Source organism: Actinia tenebrosa, unplaced genomic scaffold (assembly GCF_029948245.1).
Source record: "Actinia tenebrosa isolate PJP-AT-01 unplaced genomic scaffold, QUT_ActTen_1.0 PGA_scaffold0__85_contigs__length_37466705, whole genome shotgun sequence".
Lineage (NCBI taxonomy): Eukaryota > Metazoa > Cnidaria > Anthozoa > Actiniaria > Actiniidae > Actinia > Actinia tenebrosa.
Window position 1 is genome coordinate 28,629,182 of NW_028292569.1, and position 18,546 is coordinate 28,647,727.

Here is an 18,546-nt window from a genome sequence, read left to right on the forward strand (position 1 = left end):
TTACCGGGCTGTTCTTTTTCCTACTGCGCATGCGAAATTCGCTGACTAAAGCGATCACGGTCCCAAATTAAACATTATTCCATACAACTGTATAAGTAATGAAGTGGCAATACCCCAGTTTCGAATATTAAAAATATTCATGTGTTCCAGTGAAGGCTCTGTAGGGGTTGTAGCAAAAAAAACATTTTGAGAGAAAACTTCATCCATGGGCTGTAGGAGAATATTTGGTTTGTCACGGGGAAAATTCTTGCTAGTAGACCGAATAAATCACTAATTACTCACTTGGATCTTTCTATCGATATTTTATTGATTGTTAGATGGATGAACATGAATTAAATAGTCTTTTCACCTCCTTTTCCTTCGATAAAACTCGCCATCTTTGTTATTGCTGAGCCTGCAATATCTTATTAGGAAAGACCGCAGATACGTGATTAACACAGGGAGCCCATTTTCTGTTGTATTCTGCTTTACTAAATATTAAGAGGGTAGGCCCAAAGTACAATTTCATCGTGCTAACCTTGATGCCAGATGATGACGCGCCATCTCCATATAAGATAACTACCCTGTCCCCTTCATCTATATAACGAAAGCATTGTTCGGTTGTTTTCAAAATTATTCGAGGGGTTCTCCTGAACATACTGAATCGAATTGGAAGCATTGTTCGCTTGTTCTACGGATTATTTTCGAGGGATTTTTCTTATTAATCAATTGTAAATGTACTAATCTCACTATCTGAAGAACATGAACGAATTGAATCTCCCGTCATGAGCCATTTCTATGCATAAAATGCAGCCGTTGAGCGTCTAGGTTTAAGTAACACATATCGCCGTTTAAAAAATATTTTGATTTAAAATGGTTAGAGTTACTATGAAACCGCTTATTTTGGATGCTTCTTAAAGCCTGCATGAAGAGTCATTAGGGAGTAGTATGGGGATGGGGGTTGCAGAGCACGTATCCTCTACTAAAATGGTCGAGCTACTGCTCGACCATTTTAGTAGAGGATACGTACCTCTGCAACCCCCATCCCCATACTACACGTAAGCATAGAGTTATTTTGTTGGGAATTTGTGTGTAAGATATATACTACTATATATGGAGTCGCAACGCAACTTTAGTACTGTTACCATCCCTGGGAATGGTTCTATAGACGTTAACGCATTTTGGGACAGGTCCCTAGGAAGGATAAGGAGCATGTTGGAGGATTAGTAGAGTATACAGATCCCCATTTTTTCGGCAACCCATTTCGGCAACCTTTTCCATAGCTTTGGAACTAGCGTCTGCGGTGGTAAGTAGTGGATAGGATTGGCTATAGCGAACGATGCTAGCGTACATATTCTTTTTTGGTAGTAGTAGAGGCAACCTTTTCCACTAGTGTCTGCGGCGCTAGGATAGAACTTCCCACAGCATACGTAGTAGCGACTATGGCGCTAGCAAAGGCAGAGGCGAAAAACCTCTACCTTCTAGTGCTAGCAAAGGCAAGGGCCCAGCGCCCTACCCTTGCAAGGGAGTCGCTCCCACCGACACCCTTTGCAATCTTGTCATTGCAGACCATGCTCAATAGTTTCTGCTTCAAGATCGCGCAGCTCGTTGTGGCGCTGAATAACAAATCCGCCACGTCTACAGATCATAGCATGGTCCACATTAAATCCCCGCTCACACATACCGATTGGCTGTCAGTGATTTCCCAGTCGTATCTAAGTTTGATAGCATCTCTGAATTCTCTTTTGTTCAAATCGAAGTCCATGTCCTTGATGGGGATTACCGTCAGCCAATTAGATGCGCCCTTTTCTGTAGCAAGCTCAACAGCTCCCTTTGTCCTTCGGGGTAAGGAATTCTTCAAATTCTCTACCAACTCACGTAGATTTTCATCTTTTTCCTTGCGTGCATTTTGCTGTAATTTTCTTATTGTAGTGTCATTTGGTGGTTTATGCGTTTGAGATATTATTTGTTCAGCAAGTGGAGCAGTTGTTTTGATTGACGTTGTGTACTCTGAGGCTGCGACCTGAATTGGGTTTGTAAATCCAAGTCCCCCCATCCGCACTGGCAATGCCAGGATGTTTCGCTCGATCGGTGTGCAATTGTATTCTGTAATTGATGGTATTAACACATCCGCTACAGCACGCTCTAGTGGTTCTAGTAGATCTTCAATATCTGGTAGTGTTCTGAGGTAGTATGTCCATCGATGTCTTAGACCAAAGGTGAACGCTACGTAGCAGGCTTGGGGTTGTGATTTAGCAAACTCTGCTAACCTTGTTATTTGACTTATCCAGTCTTCCACTTTTCCATTCACGTATTCTTCAAGATATGTTCTTGAACCAAGCACAGCCCCTAGATGTTGGTGTCCTTGCATGGTGACGTTGATTGATGTTCCATCAAAGACATCTCTGGCGGTTTCTTCTTTCTAATAATAATAATAATAATAATAATAATAATAATAATAATAATAATAAAAATAATAATAATAATAATGATAATAATTTAATACTTATGGGGCGTGTTTGCCATGTCGAAATGATCAAATGCGCCATAACAAAAGAATGGCATAATTAAAAATACTAAAAATAAGGCAGATTTAAATATATACATAATCATAAAATATAAGATTAAATATTCAATCAAAATGTTATAATATATATGATATAAAATGAAATGTAATGTTCAAACATAAATATGTAAAACGCTATATATTATATTAGTGTTCAATAGGAATATATAAATTATGTTATTTAGACTAGTTTATAAAATAGATAAACGATTGCATTCTAATAAAATAATACTATAATTCAAAAGCTATGCGATAAAGATGTGACTTTAAACGCTTTCTAAATTTGTCTTCATGAGTTCATGTTCCTAATGTCACAAGGTAAGGCGTCCCATAACTTGGGTGCGGCTATGATAAATGATCTATCACCAAGTGTGACTGCACTTTTCTTTAGTGGTATAGTTAATGATAAAGCATTGTTTGGTCGAAGGCAGTATTTTGTGGTAGACTTGACTTTTATCAAATTAGATATAAAAGAAGGTGTCATTCCATGTAATGCTTTGAAAGTTATAAGGATTACTTTAAATTGAATTATATATGTAATAGGCAACCAATGCAGTTCTTTTAGCAGAGGAGTTATGTGACAATGTTTGGAAATTTTGTAAATAACACGAACGGCTGCATTCTGCACTCCGTTCCATCTTGGCAAGTTGATACGCAGGTAGGCCATATAAGAGACTTTTACAGTAGTCGATTCGGCTAGTAACAAACGCGTGAATAAGTGTTTCTGCGGTATCTTGCTGTAGATATTTTCTAATACGTCGTATGTTGTGAAGATAGAAGAACGCTGAACCGCATGTCTTAGTTACATGTCAGGTTTCCATGTGTTTCCATAGAAAATTTCAAATACTTATCTGTCAGAAATTGGTTACCATGGGAACATCAAAGTTCCTGGACAAGACTTATTATATCAAAAATGTTCCCAGATTAATTTTAGGAAAAGTCGCCAAGTTTGGTGGTTTTGGTTTGAGCTGTTCAAAAGTTATAAGTAGTGAAAGCTGGAGCGGGCCTCAAAAGCCTTCACCCAACTACGATCTGAATGGGGTTAACAAGCCAATTTTTTGTAAGCTATTTTTACTGACAACTAAACTATCAATTTTAACTTTGGAATCTGTGATGGCTTGGTATCGGCTGATACCGGAAATCAATTTACAGGCGCCCCAGGGTCCAGCAGTTAACAGTTTTAACCTCAGTAGGGTATGAGTGACCTTTTAACGTGAAAAATGGATTTTATTTTTCGTTAGGAAATTCATTCCTTTCTTCCTCCCTTTCGTGCCTACCTGCATGCCTGCCATGACAATAGCAGTGGTCATGAAAATACAACCAATCCCGCCGTAGCGCCATAGATGGACCTCACAACTGATATGATCTTAAAATGAATATCTGTTTTATCAGTTAAACTAGTCGAAAGTTCTGGAAAGCAAAACAGGGCTAAGAGAAAGGTCTAAAATAAGAACACCTGTGCGTATGGCTCCTTTGCGGCTCTTGTTGACATCTTGCTGCTGTTGACCTATGCATTCTATGTGACATGAATATGTTTTAGCATACAAGTATACTAAACCCTTGTGGGAATTTAACTGATGATACTTGCGTCCTTCATTAACCAATAACACTTATTAAGTAAACGTTATTGGGAACCAAAGGAATACTCCGGTATTTAAACCCAAAGTCCGATGGCTGCATGAATGAATCTCTCGACTCTCACTCGTGTTGGGTATTTGTATGGATAAGGCCAGATATCTCTTGTAAATTTAACAACTTGACATCAGATTTTTATGTGTCTGTCCCCTTATTGACGATAAATTGCGTCATCACGAAGCGTAGCCAGTGGATCCGCATACTACTTTGACAATGTGATTGCGAAATTTATCGTCAATAAGAGGACAGAAACATAAAAATCTGATGTCAATTTGTTTTTTACAATAACAAAAACGATAAAAACTTCTCATATATTTTTACTGATCAAAACAACTAACAGCAAGAGTGCGCGCTCGTTGCCGTCAATTTTATCTGTCTGTCCTCTTATTGATGATAAAAGATAACCAATCAGCGCGCGAGAAATTTGTAAGTTATTGTAAAATGGAAAAAGGCACATCTACCAAATGATGCCAAAAAATGTACATGAAGGACATACCTGAATTTAGACCTTTTTCGAGTTCCAAATTACCGCTGTGTTCTCAAGAAGTGTGAGAAGCACTCCCTTACGGCTCGTGTTTCTCCTTACACTTCTTTCGTGCTGACGTCACTTCCTGCGTGGTTTATTACTGAATGGAGCACGGAAAAAACTATTTTATTCGTTAAACACTGCTATGTCCTGTAAACGACGATTTAGGAAGTTATTCATATGGCTCTGAGAAAGATTTTAATACTGCTCTTAGCGCTCGCTCTTGGGTACGCTCAATTTTTCTACTGTCCGATGTTCTGCTAAAATGCCAGACTGGATGCCAATAGGTCAGATGCGGCAAAATAGACGATTTATAAATTCTGCACAAAGTCGAGGCTAGCCCTGAGCAACAGAGAACTCGAAGCTACAACAACGACGACGACGACAACGACAACAACAACAACAATTTATTACTTTAGTTATAAAGTTTTGACAAGTATTTACAAAGTATTTCATTGAATTATACAAATAATAATAAGTAAATGTTACTCATAGTAACTGAAAAGCTTGTCTATTTGAGTAGCATAATGACAATGGTCGTATATTTACAGATTGCAGTTATCAATATTAATTAGTACAAAAATTTTCTAAGCTAGTAGTTATAAAAAGTAGCAACAAAGAGACACACACTGGAGTATCAGTTCCTGCTAAATAAGTTGCACCCAAGAATGGCGTCGCTCTCAAATATATACTTAAAGTAGTAGGAGATCTTCCAATATTTTCTCTTTTTTTTTTTTGTCTGGTTCCTTACCATGGCAATGAAGGGAGTCATAGGGGACTAAGAAACTTTCCCAAAAATGGGGCATTTAACTTATGCGATATAAGGTGACATAAGGAGATCTAAGGTGATCTTAGTGAAAAACTGGGCCCTGGTCTAAGGCGATCTAAAGAGGGCAACGACTCAGAGTAGAACTTTTAAAGACTACTCTTTTTTTCTATTTTGTAGCTACATGAAATAGGGATGTTTATAGTATCATGTCAATTTCTTTTGTCCGTCCACAAAACTGCATGACCAATGCTTCATGAGTTCATATGTCGAAGAATGTGTAGGGGGTTCAGTACAAAAGCATTTTGAGAGATAACTTCATCACTGTCGCGCCGAAAGCACAAAGCCTCCCAAGATTTCTCTCTCACTCCTCTTGTAGCAAGGCCGTAGATTATCGTATTTAGGAGCGCCGTGAGAATTGCAACAGTTTCTGCCCATTGCTGCACGATTAGCCATGCAAGGCTTTGCTGGAAAGTATGCCCGAATACCCGTCTTGAAATCATTACAACAAATACCGGAATAAGAGAAAATAATAAGCAGACAGGAAGAAGAACAGCTGTCATTGCTCCTTTGTGTCTTCGCTGGAAGTGGGGATTATTCATGTTGACATTTGGATTCTGTTGACCTATCAGTCGTTTTTGCCTTCTTAATACAGTAAAGATTTTAGCATACCAGTAAACCATGCAGATAGAAATAAAAATCTTAAGGATGGTACTTAGGGCACCAAGATATAAGGAAACACCCAAAGCTAACGTTAAGAAGGATAGCAAAACTACAACAGTGTTAAGAGTCCAAAGTCCGATGGTTGCAAAAATGAGTCTCTTGACTGTGATTCGTGTTGGGTACAGGTATGGATGGATGATGGCCACGTATCTCTCGTATGAAATAACTGCAATTTGGTAAAACTCTGCTCCTTTTAAAAGACCGATTGCTAGAAAAAACACAGTTTCTAAACCACAGTTCCCTTCAATGCTTTTTAACTGAAGTATTTCTCTGGCGATGAGAAACGGTTGGCAAATCAGTCCAACAAGAAAGTCAGTCAAGGCTAAATAAGCCAGGACTATCACACGCTCAACCTGAAGAGATGGATTCTTCCAAACAACGAAAATAATCAGAGCGTTGAGAAACAAAGTCATAGGCATCGTCAAGACGTTCAGCGTTATGGCCAGGATTGTTGATACTTTGGCTGCTTCGTTAAAGGACGAAGAGCCCCAAAGTATTGGTCCAACATGAATACAACATTTTTTGAGTGTGGAAATATTTATTGAAATATTTCCTGCCATTTTTACTCGGTGTTTGAATTTGTAGGCAAATTTTAAAGCTGATTTTTTTTTCGGTTACCCAGCTTTGAGGACGGTTCTTATTTTCAAGTGTCACAAACTAAACGACCCTTGCTTTTATCCTACTACTAAGATCTCCCATTGTTGGAATCCTCTTTGAGACGCCGTTAAAACCTCTCAACTTTGAACAGCACGGGTAGCTTTTAGCACTAAATAGACCTCCCTCTAGAGATAACTCTGTTTGTATCTTTTAAAATTAAAAACACTTATTACCCGTCATGCCGTGGTTGAAGAAAAGGACTGGTTCGAGTTGGCATCGTAGTGCATTGTGGGACTGTTTTAAAAGCGAAATAGACGCCATCTTGGAAATATGTCCTCTAAAAAAGTCCCAGCCTGCACAATGCACTTCAATTCCAAGACGACCCAGGTTTTTCTTCGACCTCGGAATCCTAATACAAAATCGCTGGAGCGGCTTACAACCACTTTATTGTTTGACAAAAGAATTAAACATTTCTCAAAGAATTTTTTGTTTTTATCTAGCTATAGCTCAGTATTTTCCCAAACCTATATGTAGGGCATCAAGAACTGTGAACTTGAACCAATGGTTGTCTTAATTTCGTCTCCAATCACCTGATCAAATTCTTGTTCTGTGTCTCCCTTCATTTGACGATTTTCCTCACTTCACGGTACCAACAAGTGACCTTTACGATACTTCTCATTCCATAATTTATTTCATATTTCCCGGGAGCTTAACGTTTTTGACCTACTTCTTATTATTGACATTTTGTGGACGTTCTTTTAGTTCTCTTCAATAAAACAGACATGTTTCGTATTTGTGGGGGTCGAGGAAACAGATGGCCATGCCTCTATGTCCCATTGTTTTCACACACACAAAAAATCTAAGTACCTGAAGCGGGGACCAAAGTGCTCAGGCAAAACGGCTCCTATTTTTTCTAATAATAATATAATAAAACAGAAATGAATAAGTATCTGTCAAGTAGTTTATTATTGTTATTTATATACATATTTTTTTGTTTGACTTTGTTGGTCTTACCAATTAATGAATGACTTTTATCGTGTTGAGGTTAAAAACGAAAAAACGTGCTAAGTTCAGTTATATAATCACGCAGAAGACGGTAGGAGAGTGCTTCTCTGCACTGGTCAAAGTTATTCGCATGCAATTTCCAAAAATAAACGTGAATTCTCATTGAAGAAAAAAGTCATTTAATAGGATTTTCTGCTTTCCCAATTGCACTTTCAGCTATCGTCGAACTTGTTCTAGTGAGGTTTCCAAACTTTCGACGCCAGCTTTACATCTCAGTAGATCAAACGAATATATAGCTGAAACGTTTTCAGTAAAGTAAACTGAAATTCGTTATAAAAGTATTGTTTTTAATATGAAGTTTCTCATCGCATCCAACGTTTTCACCAATAATTGTTTAAAGGTTTACAATATCCTATCGATATTAAGGTGATTCCAAGATAATTGCAAGTAAATTTTTTAACTCGCTCAAAACCACTCATATGTCTCTGAATTTAGCACATTTAGGCTTTTAACGCGGTACTCGTCATTTTATTTTTGAGTCGCGTTTGACGTTATGGGCCAAATTTCTAACAATGGTTTTTTACAATCAGTTGTCCGCCTGTTCAATTCGCTAAAAAATCAAGCTGAAAAACGGAGCATAAAAATTGCAAAATTTGTTTTCAATAGACTTTCTCCAAACTTGGCAGACAAAATTAACTGTTTACTTTTTACCTTTTAAGGTAACTTTTTTTTAAAATTTAAAATAAACAATACGCAGCTACAACAACAGCAGAAGCAACAACAGCAACAACAAACAACGACAGCAGCAACAACAGCAACAGCAACAACAGCGCAACAACAACGACAGCATCAACAGCAACAACAACAACAGCGCAACAACAACGACAGCAGCAACAGCAACAACAACAGCAGCAACAACAACAGCAACAGCAACAGCAACAACAACAGCAACAACAACAGCAACAACAACGACAGCATCAACAGCAACAACAACAACAGCGCAACAACAACGACAGCAGCAACAGCAACAACAACAACAATAACAGCAACAACAGCAACAACAGCAACAACAGCAACAACAACAGCAACAACAGCAGCAACAACAACAGCAGCAACAACATCAACAGCAACAACAACAACAGCGCAACAACAACGACAGCAGCAACAGCAACAACAACAACAGCAACAACAACAACAACGGCAACAACAACAGCAACAACAACAGCAACAACAACAGCAACAACAACAGCAGCAACAACAGCAGCAGCAGCAAATCCATTGATCCCTCACAACTGCTGCGCACCATGAAGTGCATTCTAACCATAGAAAGAACCAGGTTTTGAGATTTCACAGGTACAGGGTCCCGAAGAAAAAAACTATTTAAAAATCAGTGGATAGGTGAAATTCAAGAGATGAAGGATCAAAGTTTGTTGTTATACGATCTAATTACGCCATGCCTAAACTACCACAATTATTTTTCGGTCTATTTTGCCACTCATTCCAGAGTTGGAGGGGCGAGCACACTCGCTTTAGCGCGAAAATTCCCGCCAAAACCACAGGTAGCCCAACAATAAAGAAATGAAGGGAAAATTTAGGGTTTTTTTTGAGGAGACGGTCGTCTCACCTTGCCGCCCGCCCCTCATTCCTCCTTTATCGCTACGTCCCTGCCATTATACTAGCCAAACCACCCACACACAACACACACACACACAAAAACCAGACATATTAAAATATTTTAAATAATTGATATTCCTTTTTAGAGGTCAATGGCTTTGTCGCCACATTTAATCAACGAAGCAGTTGTACAAAATAATAACAATAATTATCTTATATCTTTGGTATCAGTTTGCCATCTTTTATCAAGTCATAATATATCTTAACGATCTATTTACACATTTGCAGATAATGCACTTGTGGTGTGGCAACTCACCAATTATTTGTTATAAGCAACTATCAATGAGCCACATTCAATATCTTCAGATTCAGAGCTGATTGTGAGGCCTTTCTCGTAAGGTACTTAATATATGGTACAAACAAGTGGTTCACCAAATATATTTATTGGTAGGAATAAAGTTATGTACCATAAAAGACGATTCTACCATTCGTCAGCAATAATAATGTTGGTAGAAATTCTGGTCAGTTTCACTACTCAATACTCGAGTTTGTCTGTTTGTCTGTTTGTCTGTTTGTCTGTTTGTCTGTTTGTTTGTTTGTTTGTTTGTTTGTTTGTCTGTTTGTCTGTTTGTTCGTTTGTTTGTTTATTTATTTATGTATTTATTTGAAGATTTGCCAAAGGCAGGTAATTTACAAAAGACACTGAGTCTCAAATGTAGATTATGTTTTTGTTTGGCGACTTTTATCCGCAGCTATGATGATAATCCTCTTGATTAAGATACAAATTGTTGACATGCCAGTCTAAGTTGTTCTTCTTGTTGTCGTCGAAGTCGGCTTGTGGCTTGCATTTTTTAACTTTGAATGATTATTTTTTCGCTTCGCAAGACAGCATGACTCGAAGCATTTCTTGTGTTTTCCGGTATAGCAGAATGAAAGTCGCCGGCGAAAGGCAGTAGCTCTAGCAATGTTTTTTATCTGTCGAAGTCTTCCTTTTGAAGCTCGTAGTCTAAAAGCTACTGATGTCTGGTGATCTAAGCCAGCTATGAGGGCCTCATAGTAGCACGTGTAGATTGGAGAAATAGCGTGATGGCGGGCTGCTTTTAGACCAAGTTTGCAGCATCGACTGTTCTGTGTTGTGCAATTGCCTGGGGAATCTGCGAACAATTAGTTCAAGTCAGTAAAATGTCAGATGACAAGGCTTTAAGGATGAAAAGGGGAAAAAGGACAAGGACAAGGACAAGGACAAGGACAAGAGAAAATATCTTGAAGAACATATGCAGAACATTTGCTAAAAATTAATTGATTTTTCAAAACTATGAAATCATTTCATGATAAAATCATGAAATCATGTGTCACATTTATGAAGCCTGCAAATTGGCTTTTTCGTTCAATATTCAATGAAAAATAAGAACATATTCTATTCAAAACAGAAACACGTTATCAGTGTTATTATTACTTGTTCTAAGATTAAATATTGTTTTGTAAGATAAAAACCTATGGAAGGGGTCGATATTAACTGAATATCAAAACAAATATCTCTTAAAAATGTCAACAAAAAATCTAAATCATTCCTTGATTTTACTTCAAAATTCTAATCATGATTTACCTAACGTTGTTCAGCTTTGCTCAATTTTGCAGTGTATTTGTGGTGTGTGATTAGTTTTGGAAGGTCATTTTAGTTTTCACTCATTGCCATTAAATATTAATTTGACTACATTCTCGTGGTTAGAGAATTCGTTTCCTAGAAGCTAATGTTGATTGTCTGAAAATAGAAATATCAAGCTATTTCAATCCTCGATGGATTTGAATAATGAATGGTTTTTCTAGAAATAAAACCATGTGAGATTTATGCTCACAATATATTAGAGCTTGTCGAATTTTTTTTAAACCTTTTAAATTAGGAATATGATATATATAGTAAACGTTTTTAAATTTTCGGTTAATTTTATGGTTACTCTAACGCTCACGACCGCTTAAAAATATAGAAAAAGCTCTAGGAAATTCAGTTTTATTTGAATTTGTAGTAAAAAAAAGTTTGGTAACCGTAGTTTTCTTGGCAGGAAGAATTCTCAGTCCAATACCATTTTAACCAGGAATTGTGTTGATGATCGAGTATGAAACAAAAACTAAGCAAGCGTCATTTTCAATTCAAAGACACGTAGAGAGGACTGGCTTACCTGTATTTGAAAGGCCTTCAACGGCTACAATAATCAAGCAACAGATAAGTACTAAAGTACTGAAATCCTCGGCCAAAACTCGATCGCTGTTAACCATCGTTTTACATGTCCGTGGAGCGATGAACAAAATAACAGTATTTTCGGGTCAGTCTATGCTCGAGCCCTTAAACATACTGATGTGACGTGCAGCGTGGTATGGTCACGTTAAATATACGCGACTGGAAATAGTTATATGACATGTAAGACCACAGACGAAACGATACGACGCGAACGCGAGCCTTGGTGTCGGTAAATTCGAACCAAGCACTTCACAATATGACCATCAAGTCAAAACACAACTCCACGTTAATAATAGCCATACACCTTCGTCTCGGAGGTATACGTGGCTAAGCTAAGCAGATTTAAAACGCCCCCGTAAATGTACACGTACGTTGGCAATTCTTAAAACAGTATTTCCATATTATCTTTTTAAATTACTACGGTCATTGTGAATCAAAAACGATGCAATTCAAGCACCTGTATTGTTATGGTTTAATAGTTTATGTCAAGTCTGGGATAGAAATAGGTTGCCACATGAAACACTGAAATAGAAATAGCTGACCACATAAGCATCTTAAGATCTATAATATTTATTTTAATCATCCTATTTTAGTTAGATTTTTTTTAAAATTCTTCTAGAACATATTTAACAATTATTCGCTGAAGGCGAAGTGAATATCGAGAAATATTTACCAAGACGCGAGTTTGTTTTTGTATTTTTGTTCCAAATTTTATTTCATCTCTGCAAGCGGCACACATGAACAAACATGCGTGCGCCTTCACTGTTCTATTCAAAAATTTAGTGGATGCGAGGCTAGCATGAAATAAAATGCAAAATAACTTTTCTCGATAGAATTTGTGCCATTTCTTTCGTGTTTCCATGTTAGCCTTGCATTCAAGATTGCATTGTGACCAATAAGCTCGCTGGGTTATTTATATTGACTTGTGTAAAAATACTATTTGGTTATATGAATGTTAAGAGTAAATGGTTTAAAACCCATCCAGGTGTTTTTTTTCATTCAGTTTCATTGTGAAATGCGATCGTCCGGGCGGGTGAGTGTAGTCTTGAGGAAAGGCTGTTGGTGGTGGTGTTTGAGGTTTCCACAACCTGAGCGGAAGTCATTTTCAGAGTCCTATGAATATTTTCGCTTATTTAATGTTTCATTTTTTAAATATTCATAGTTTAATTTTATTTTAATTGATAGTATGCGCTATGTCTTAGTATTAGTATATCTTGTATCATCATTTAAAATTAGAAACTTTTTATTATTACGATTATTGCTATTATTATTATTATTGTTATTATTATTATTGATTTTATTTCGTTTATATGAATAAGTTACAGTCAAAGTAAGAAAACCGATACTTTCTGACCAATCACATGCGAGAATGAATTCATGTCTAATTAACTGTCGCATGTGATTGGTCAGGACACGATGTTTTACATTCCAGACATATTTTAGGTGTTCACAATTTTCTTGTTTTGACTGTAAGGTTTTTCTAATTTATCATATGTATTAGATTTAAAGTATAATTAATTTTTATTAGTATTTGCAATTAGGATCGTTTATCATCATTATCATCATCAAACTATTCTGCCTTCTGTTTCCCAAGCCTCCTCCTGCACAGCAAATTGCAGCAGCATCGACAGAAAAATGCCAACACAAACACAACAGCTGTAACCAAGGCAGCAATGAAAAGCATGACGTCGACAAGGTAGTACTGATACCATGGTAGATCGAACGATCGGACACGAAGATGACGTAGGTTTCCGTTTCTAAGCACGTATTCGATTGAATCAGCGGACTCTTGTAAGGGCGTGCGCGGTCGGTCCCTCATTAGATTTGACAAATGAGACGCTTTTGACTTGAATCTAGAAAATGATTTTAAAAAAATCAAACTGAGCACATGAGCACATATATTGTATCATATCTATTCAAAATCAATCGCAGCATAAGCCAGGACTGCTTATGTCAACCGGGTGTAAAACAGTGGCGTAACCAGGGATCTACAGGGGAGGTGCACAGATGAGGGAACCTTAAGCTTTTATGGGGGGTGGGATGCACGTGCGCCCTGTGCTCCCCCCTGGTTACGGCCCTGTAAAACAGTCAGTTCAACTCTTTCTTCTGTTTTGTCCCCCGGTATCACCTTTATTATTATTATCATTATCATTATCATTATCATTATCATTATCATTATCATTATCATTATCATTATCATTATCATTATCATTATCATTATCATTATCATTATTATTATTAGTTATTGTTATTGTTATTATTATTATTATTATTATTATTTTAATTATTGTTAAGCCAAACTGTGATAACGGCCCTGAACCACACTTACTGTGAATCGTCCAAGACGCTTCTTATAACTTTCTCCAGTTCGTCTTCAGATATGGTTCTCAATATAACCTTCGACCCAACTCCAGCACGAACTACAAGGTTTGTGTTGCTAAACTGATCGCCAAACAATGGACAGGCAACAAGAGGGACGCCATGATAAAGAGCTTCATACATTCCATTGTGTCCCATGTGGGATATGAACAGCCTTGTCTTGTGGTGACCTAATACGTCATTTTGTGGAAGCCATTTCACGGCCTTGATGTTTGAAGAGACGTCCAATGGAAGAGCCTCTCCTAGAAGGACATGCAGCAGAACCAAATTCTTTTAAGAATTAACATAAATTAAAGTCTAAAAACTTTTGCATAAAGTTTCTAACTATTAGTTGTACAGACTGTTACTGAAACATATTTTAGCAGTGAATTGACCTCTTTCCATATGACCACCACCATATTTAACCTCTTAGAATCCGTCGTCGTCTAGTTTTCCCAAAAAAGTGATACGCAATACCTAGTACTCACTTTTAACCTTCCATAAGATCTTCTGCTTGAGTCTACCAAACACAACCGTCATCTTCTTCAGGATAGATGCATCTAATTTGGACACCATTGAACCAAACGTCACCAAGATAACACCATGGTCTCCTGAGCTTTGCATAAACTGTTCCAGGTCTGCAGGGAGGGGTTGGGCTGGTTCGGGAAGTACCGCGCCAATCATTTTGACAGCTGAAATAATGAAATGAAGAGAGAATAACGCTGTTTGCCCAGAGAAAAATCCTCGTTGTACCGTGGAGGGAATAGCATTCATCAATCAAATTCAGTTGACATGATGAAACTTGCCATGAGAGGATATACTAACTGATATCTTGGAGAAAAACCTTCTTGGCAAGTGGTAAACGCAAAAAGGGCACCTAACAACTCAGCTAATATGAGGATATTTAATGAGGAAAACCAGAGGACAATATAATAAATAAATTCAGTCCAATTTGTTGCAGAATAATGAGTCTTAATCGGGCCAAAGACAGGTCGATATCCCATTGATACTCCATGCAATACTCCATGCAGTAGTGCACCCTACACATCAGTATCTATCAGCCGCATGGGAATAGCAGTCTCTAGCTAACTTCGAATTTTTGAGTTCTTTCTATGTTTTCGGAAATCGGATTTACATATAAACAAGAAAATGTCGCCCTCCAAGACCTTACCGGTGTACAGAAGCGAGAAACGACACCTAAGCATTGCACTCCACCCTTGCTTCCTAGAACAAAGCATACTCACCTGGTGGAAGAGGTCTGGGAATATCCAAAGCAAAGTCTGCTTGTACCAACAGCATCTCCCCATTCTGTAATGCTTCACTAAATGACCGCTCGGGGCTAATCTTGAATTCCTTTTTCAAGTCTCCAAAAGGTTTATAGAGAAAGAATTCCCTGAGGAACTCAGATACAATGTACATAGCCATATTGTGTACACGTTCGAAAAAGGACATTTCATCCGTGCTGTCTGCGATACGAACGAATGTTGTAATAAATAATGTCATACCTTAAACTCCTTTTCAACCTCTACTTAACGACCACTTGAACTTTTCCCAAGGTTGGTCACTTCATAGAGGCTTGTATATATTGAGGCAGTATTACAGTCAAACAAGCTCACGCGTTGACCCCTAGATTCGATTAATGAAATCATTAGTCAATTATTCCTTTTATACGTACGAACCGGAATAATGCAATATTGCAATATTCAAATGAAAATTCAGTTCATTATTCGACTCGTGATGAAGAAGGTAAATCATCTAAATTACAGATACCTTCGAGCAGAAGTCGCTCTCTTATTTCATAAGCATACACACTAGGTTTTGTAATTTTCATGCCTCAATTACTTGGAGGATATCATCAGTAATTTTGTAGGGAACGCTCCCGCCTTGAGCGAAATGGAGACACAGTTCCAGCATGTCGTCGATAATGTTGAAGTATTTTCTGGACTCCTCAACTAGAAATTTTCAGTTGTCACGAAATTGCTTTATTGGACAATCCGCTATTGCTGAGATGAACAATTTCCTGTCGAATAATATCAGGTAAAGGCTTTCCCGGCACATAAACACGGCCAAGACTATTTCTGGCCACCATGTTTTCTTGGTCTTCCGGCTGTGTTAGCACTGATTAACCTATCAAAATGTCGTATATTGAATTTAAAGTTGAATGGAATTTTCATATCTTCGCTTTCGATGTTGTAAATTTCAACTGAATAATGATATTAAAATTCGAAAATTCAAATCATTAATCGACTCTAGGGGTCAACACGTGAGCTTGTTTGACTGTAACTTAATATTTACCTGTTCCCATCTGTGGTGTGTACGAAACAGGGCAAGGAATTTGCAGTGACTGCATGAAGAAGGGAATAATACCGGAAGGTGAAACATCAACGCGTGGAATACTCAATATTTCTTGTAGGATTGGATTGCACATGAACACCACGTCAGAAACCAAAAGATCTGCTCGAAAGTCCTTGACTTCTTGAAGAATTTTGGTGTTGTTTAGGAAATCTCTACAGACCATTTGCTGAAACTTCAAAAGCACTGCGAAGGGGAAAACAGCAAACACACGGCTTACAATTGGATCTTGGGTGATTTTTTCAACTTTGTCCTCGACTTCGTTCAAACTTTGAGGGGCTTCGTAGATCAGATGACTGATGTTGGATGTCCCTATGAAGTGCTTCAAGTTGGAAGCAGTTAACAATTTGACCTGGAATTCGAAATCAGATGTCAAAGAATGAAATTAAAATAGTAAGCAGGATGTTTAAGTTCCTATTGTTTCTGCTGATGTTTTTACTTTTACTGTTGGTGTTTCTGCTGTTGTTGTTGTAGTAGATGTTAGTGTTTCGTTGGTGCTGCTGTTTTTGTTGTTCCGGTTGCTGTTGCTCTGATGTTGCTGTTATTATTGTCCACAGGAAACCCATCCCTCTCGAACACAACAAAAACCCGAGCGATTAGTCTGCCGAGGAGGTTAATGTTGCGATTGCTTTTCTTGTTGTTTCTTCTGTTGTTGCTGTCATTGTTTTTGTTGCAGCTGTTATGGTTGCTGCTGTTGTTAATGTTGCAGCTACTGTTGTTATTGTTGCTGTTGCTGCTGTTAATTGTGGTTGTTGTTGTTGTTGTTGTTGCTACTGTTGTTGCTACTGTTGTTGCTGTAGCAGCTGTTGTTATTGCTGCTGTTGTTGATGTTGTTGCTGCTGCGGTTGTTTATTGTTGTGGTTGCTGGTTTTTTTAAATTTTTGTTTTAATATAACGCAAATATCTCCAGCTTTATGTACTCCGCATCAAGACGACATTAAAAAACGTTTACCTTAAAAGGTGAAAAAAAAAAAATTAGCTAAGAAAGTTAACATGCGTAAATTTTAATTCCAAAATCCCAAGTCCATTCCAAGTCCATTCCTAAAAACCAAATTTATTCATGAAAAAAGAAATCTATCAGTTTGAAAGTTTGAAATTGCATTAGCCTGCTACGCAAACTAAGATTTTAAAATTACTTTTATATTAAAAATATAATAGATATATTAATAGATAAATGAGTCCTAGAAAAGATTATTGAAAGGATAAAACATCCTCCTTGATTAAAAAATTTGCAATCAAAATCGATAATACAATTTGCATCTCAAAGTACTCGTACATTTACCATTAATCGTTCCTGAATATTGTGAATGTATGGCCTAATGATAATGCATATAGCTAATTAAACTTCAAAATCGCAGCAAAATCGCTCCAAAAACTATAGCTTGAAAATTAATCAATGTTTTTAAATAGAATACACGCCAATCGTTTGACTTTAGAAGACCGAATTTTATGGATTCTCCAATTCTTCGAATTTTATCGATTCTTCAAGCACCTGAAAATGCTCGTAGAGAGAGAAAAGAAAGACCAAAATAAAGGATCCGGAACACTTAAATCTGATATTTTTTATTGACTCCTGTTTTATAGAAAGTTTGCAAACTAATTTTGGTTGAATAATTTCAAGTGAAAGACAATTAACGCCCTACCTCATGGCCTCTGTTTGATAGCTCCGTTGCAATCTTCTTGAAAATAAAATAATCGCTGTTTCCAAACAAAGGCATCAGTAGAATTCTAGAGGTGCGAACAACTGTGCAGCTAGCAATGATGATGATTAAAAAATACATGGATTGAGCCATCTTCGCCATTTTGGAAGTCGTTTTTTCAAAAACCCATTGCGTGACAGAGTAACGTAATGTAAATACTCAGACACAGGGATCCCATAAAATATATTTTCTTTGATTTCCGTTTATATACCGTTGGTCATGCGAGACAAATACCTGGACTAACGCCAATACTCCCATTTCGAGCTTGCCTTTGCTCAGTATAAGGCCCCGTCCACAAGTATCCGGAAATTTTTTCGCGTCCACACGCAGCGTATTCGAATCGTTTTCACCGTCCACACGCATCCGTTTTCGTAAAATTTGCGGATACGGACACAAAAATTTCAGGGCACGTGTGACGCAACCCGTATCCGTAAAAGACAATTGCGGATACAAAAATTTGCGGATACGTGTGGACGGGGCCTAAGCCTA

The 18,546-nt window shown here is 37.5% G+C and overlaps 4 protein-coding genes across 5 annotated transcripts in view; all 4 read right to left on the minus strand.

Annotated features, from left to right (window-relative positions):
• The window catches only part of LOC148914013 (uncharacterized), a 190,900-nt gene that overhangs the window by 152,473 nt on the left and 19,881 nt on the right, over positions 1–18,546 (minus strand). The gene's annotated exons all lie outside the window — the stretch shown is intronic.
• On the minus strand, positions 5,727–6,755 carry LOC116297233 (trace amine-associated receptor 365-like). The gene has a single exon (XM_031705422.1). It carries the CDS (start codon positions 6,753–6,755, stop codon positions 5,727–5,729), a length of 1,029 nt encoding a protein of 342 aa, XP_031561282.1.
• LOC116297238 (uncharacterized) lies at positions 9,547–12,075 on the minus strand. The gene is made up of 2 exons (XM_031705430.2): positions 11,589–12,075; positions 9,547–10,565 (listed from the first exon to the last, which is right to left on the minus strand). Exons 1-2 carry the CDS (start codon positions 11,683–11,685, stop codon positions 10,213–10,215), a joined length of 450 nt encoding a protein of 149 aa, XP_031561290.1. The 5' UTR covers positions 11,686–12,075; the 3' UTR covers positions 9,547–10,212.
• Positions 12,202–18,179, minus strand: LOC116297237 (UDP-glucuronosyltransferase 1-2). Of its 2 annotated transcripts, XM_031705427.2 has the most exons (6): positions 18,001–18,179; positions 16,301–16,709; positions 15,250–15,471; positions 14,494–14,697; positions 13,977–14,268; positions 12,202–13,500 (listed from the first exon to the last, which is right to left on the minus strand). In XM_031705427.2, exons 1-6 carry the CDS (start codon positions 18,157–18,159, stop codon positions 13,218–13,220), a joined length of 1,569 nt encoding a protein of 522 aa, XP_031561287.1. In that variant the 5' UTR covers positions 18,160–18,179; the 3' UTR covers positions 12,202–13,217. The 2 variants fall into 2 exon arrangements, with proteins under 2 accessions (XP_031561287.1, XP_031561289.1); XM_031705429.2 differs by lacking the exon at positions 15,250–15,471.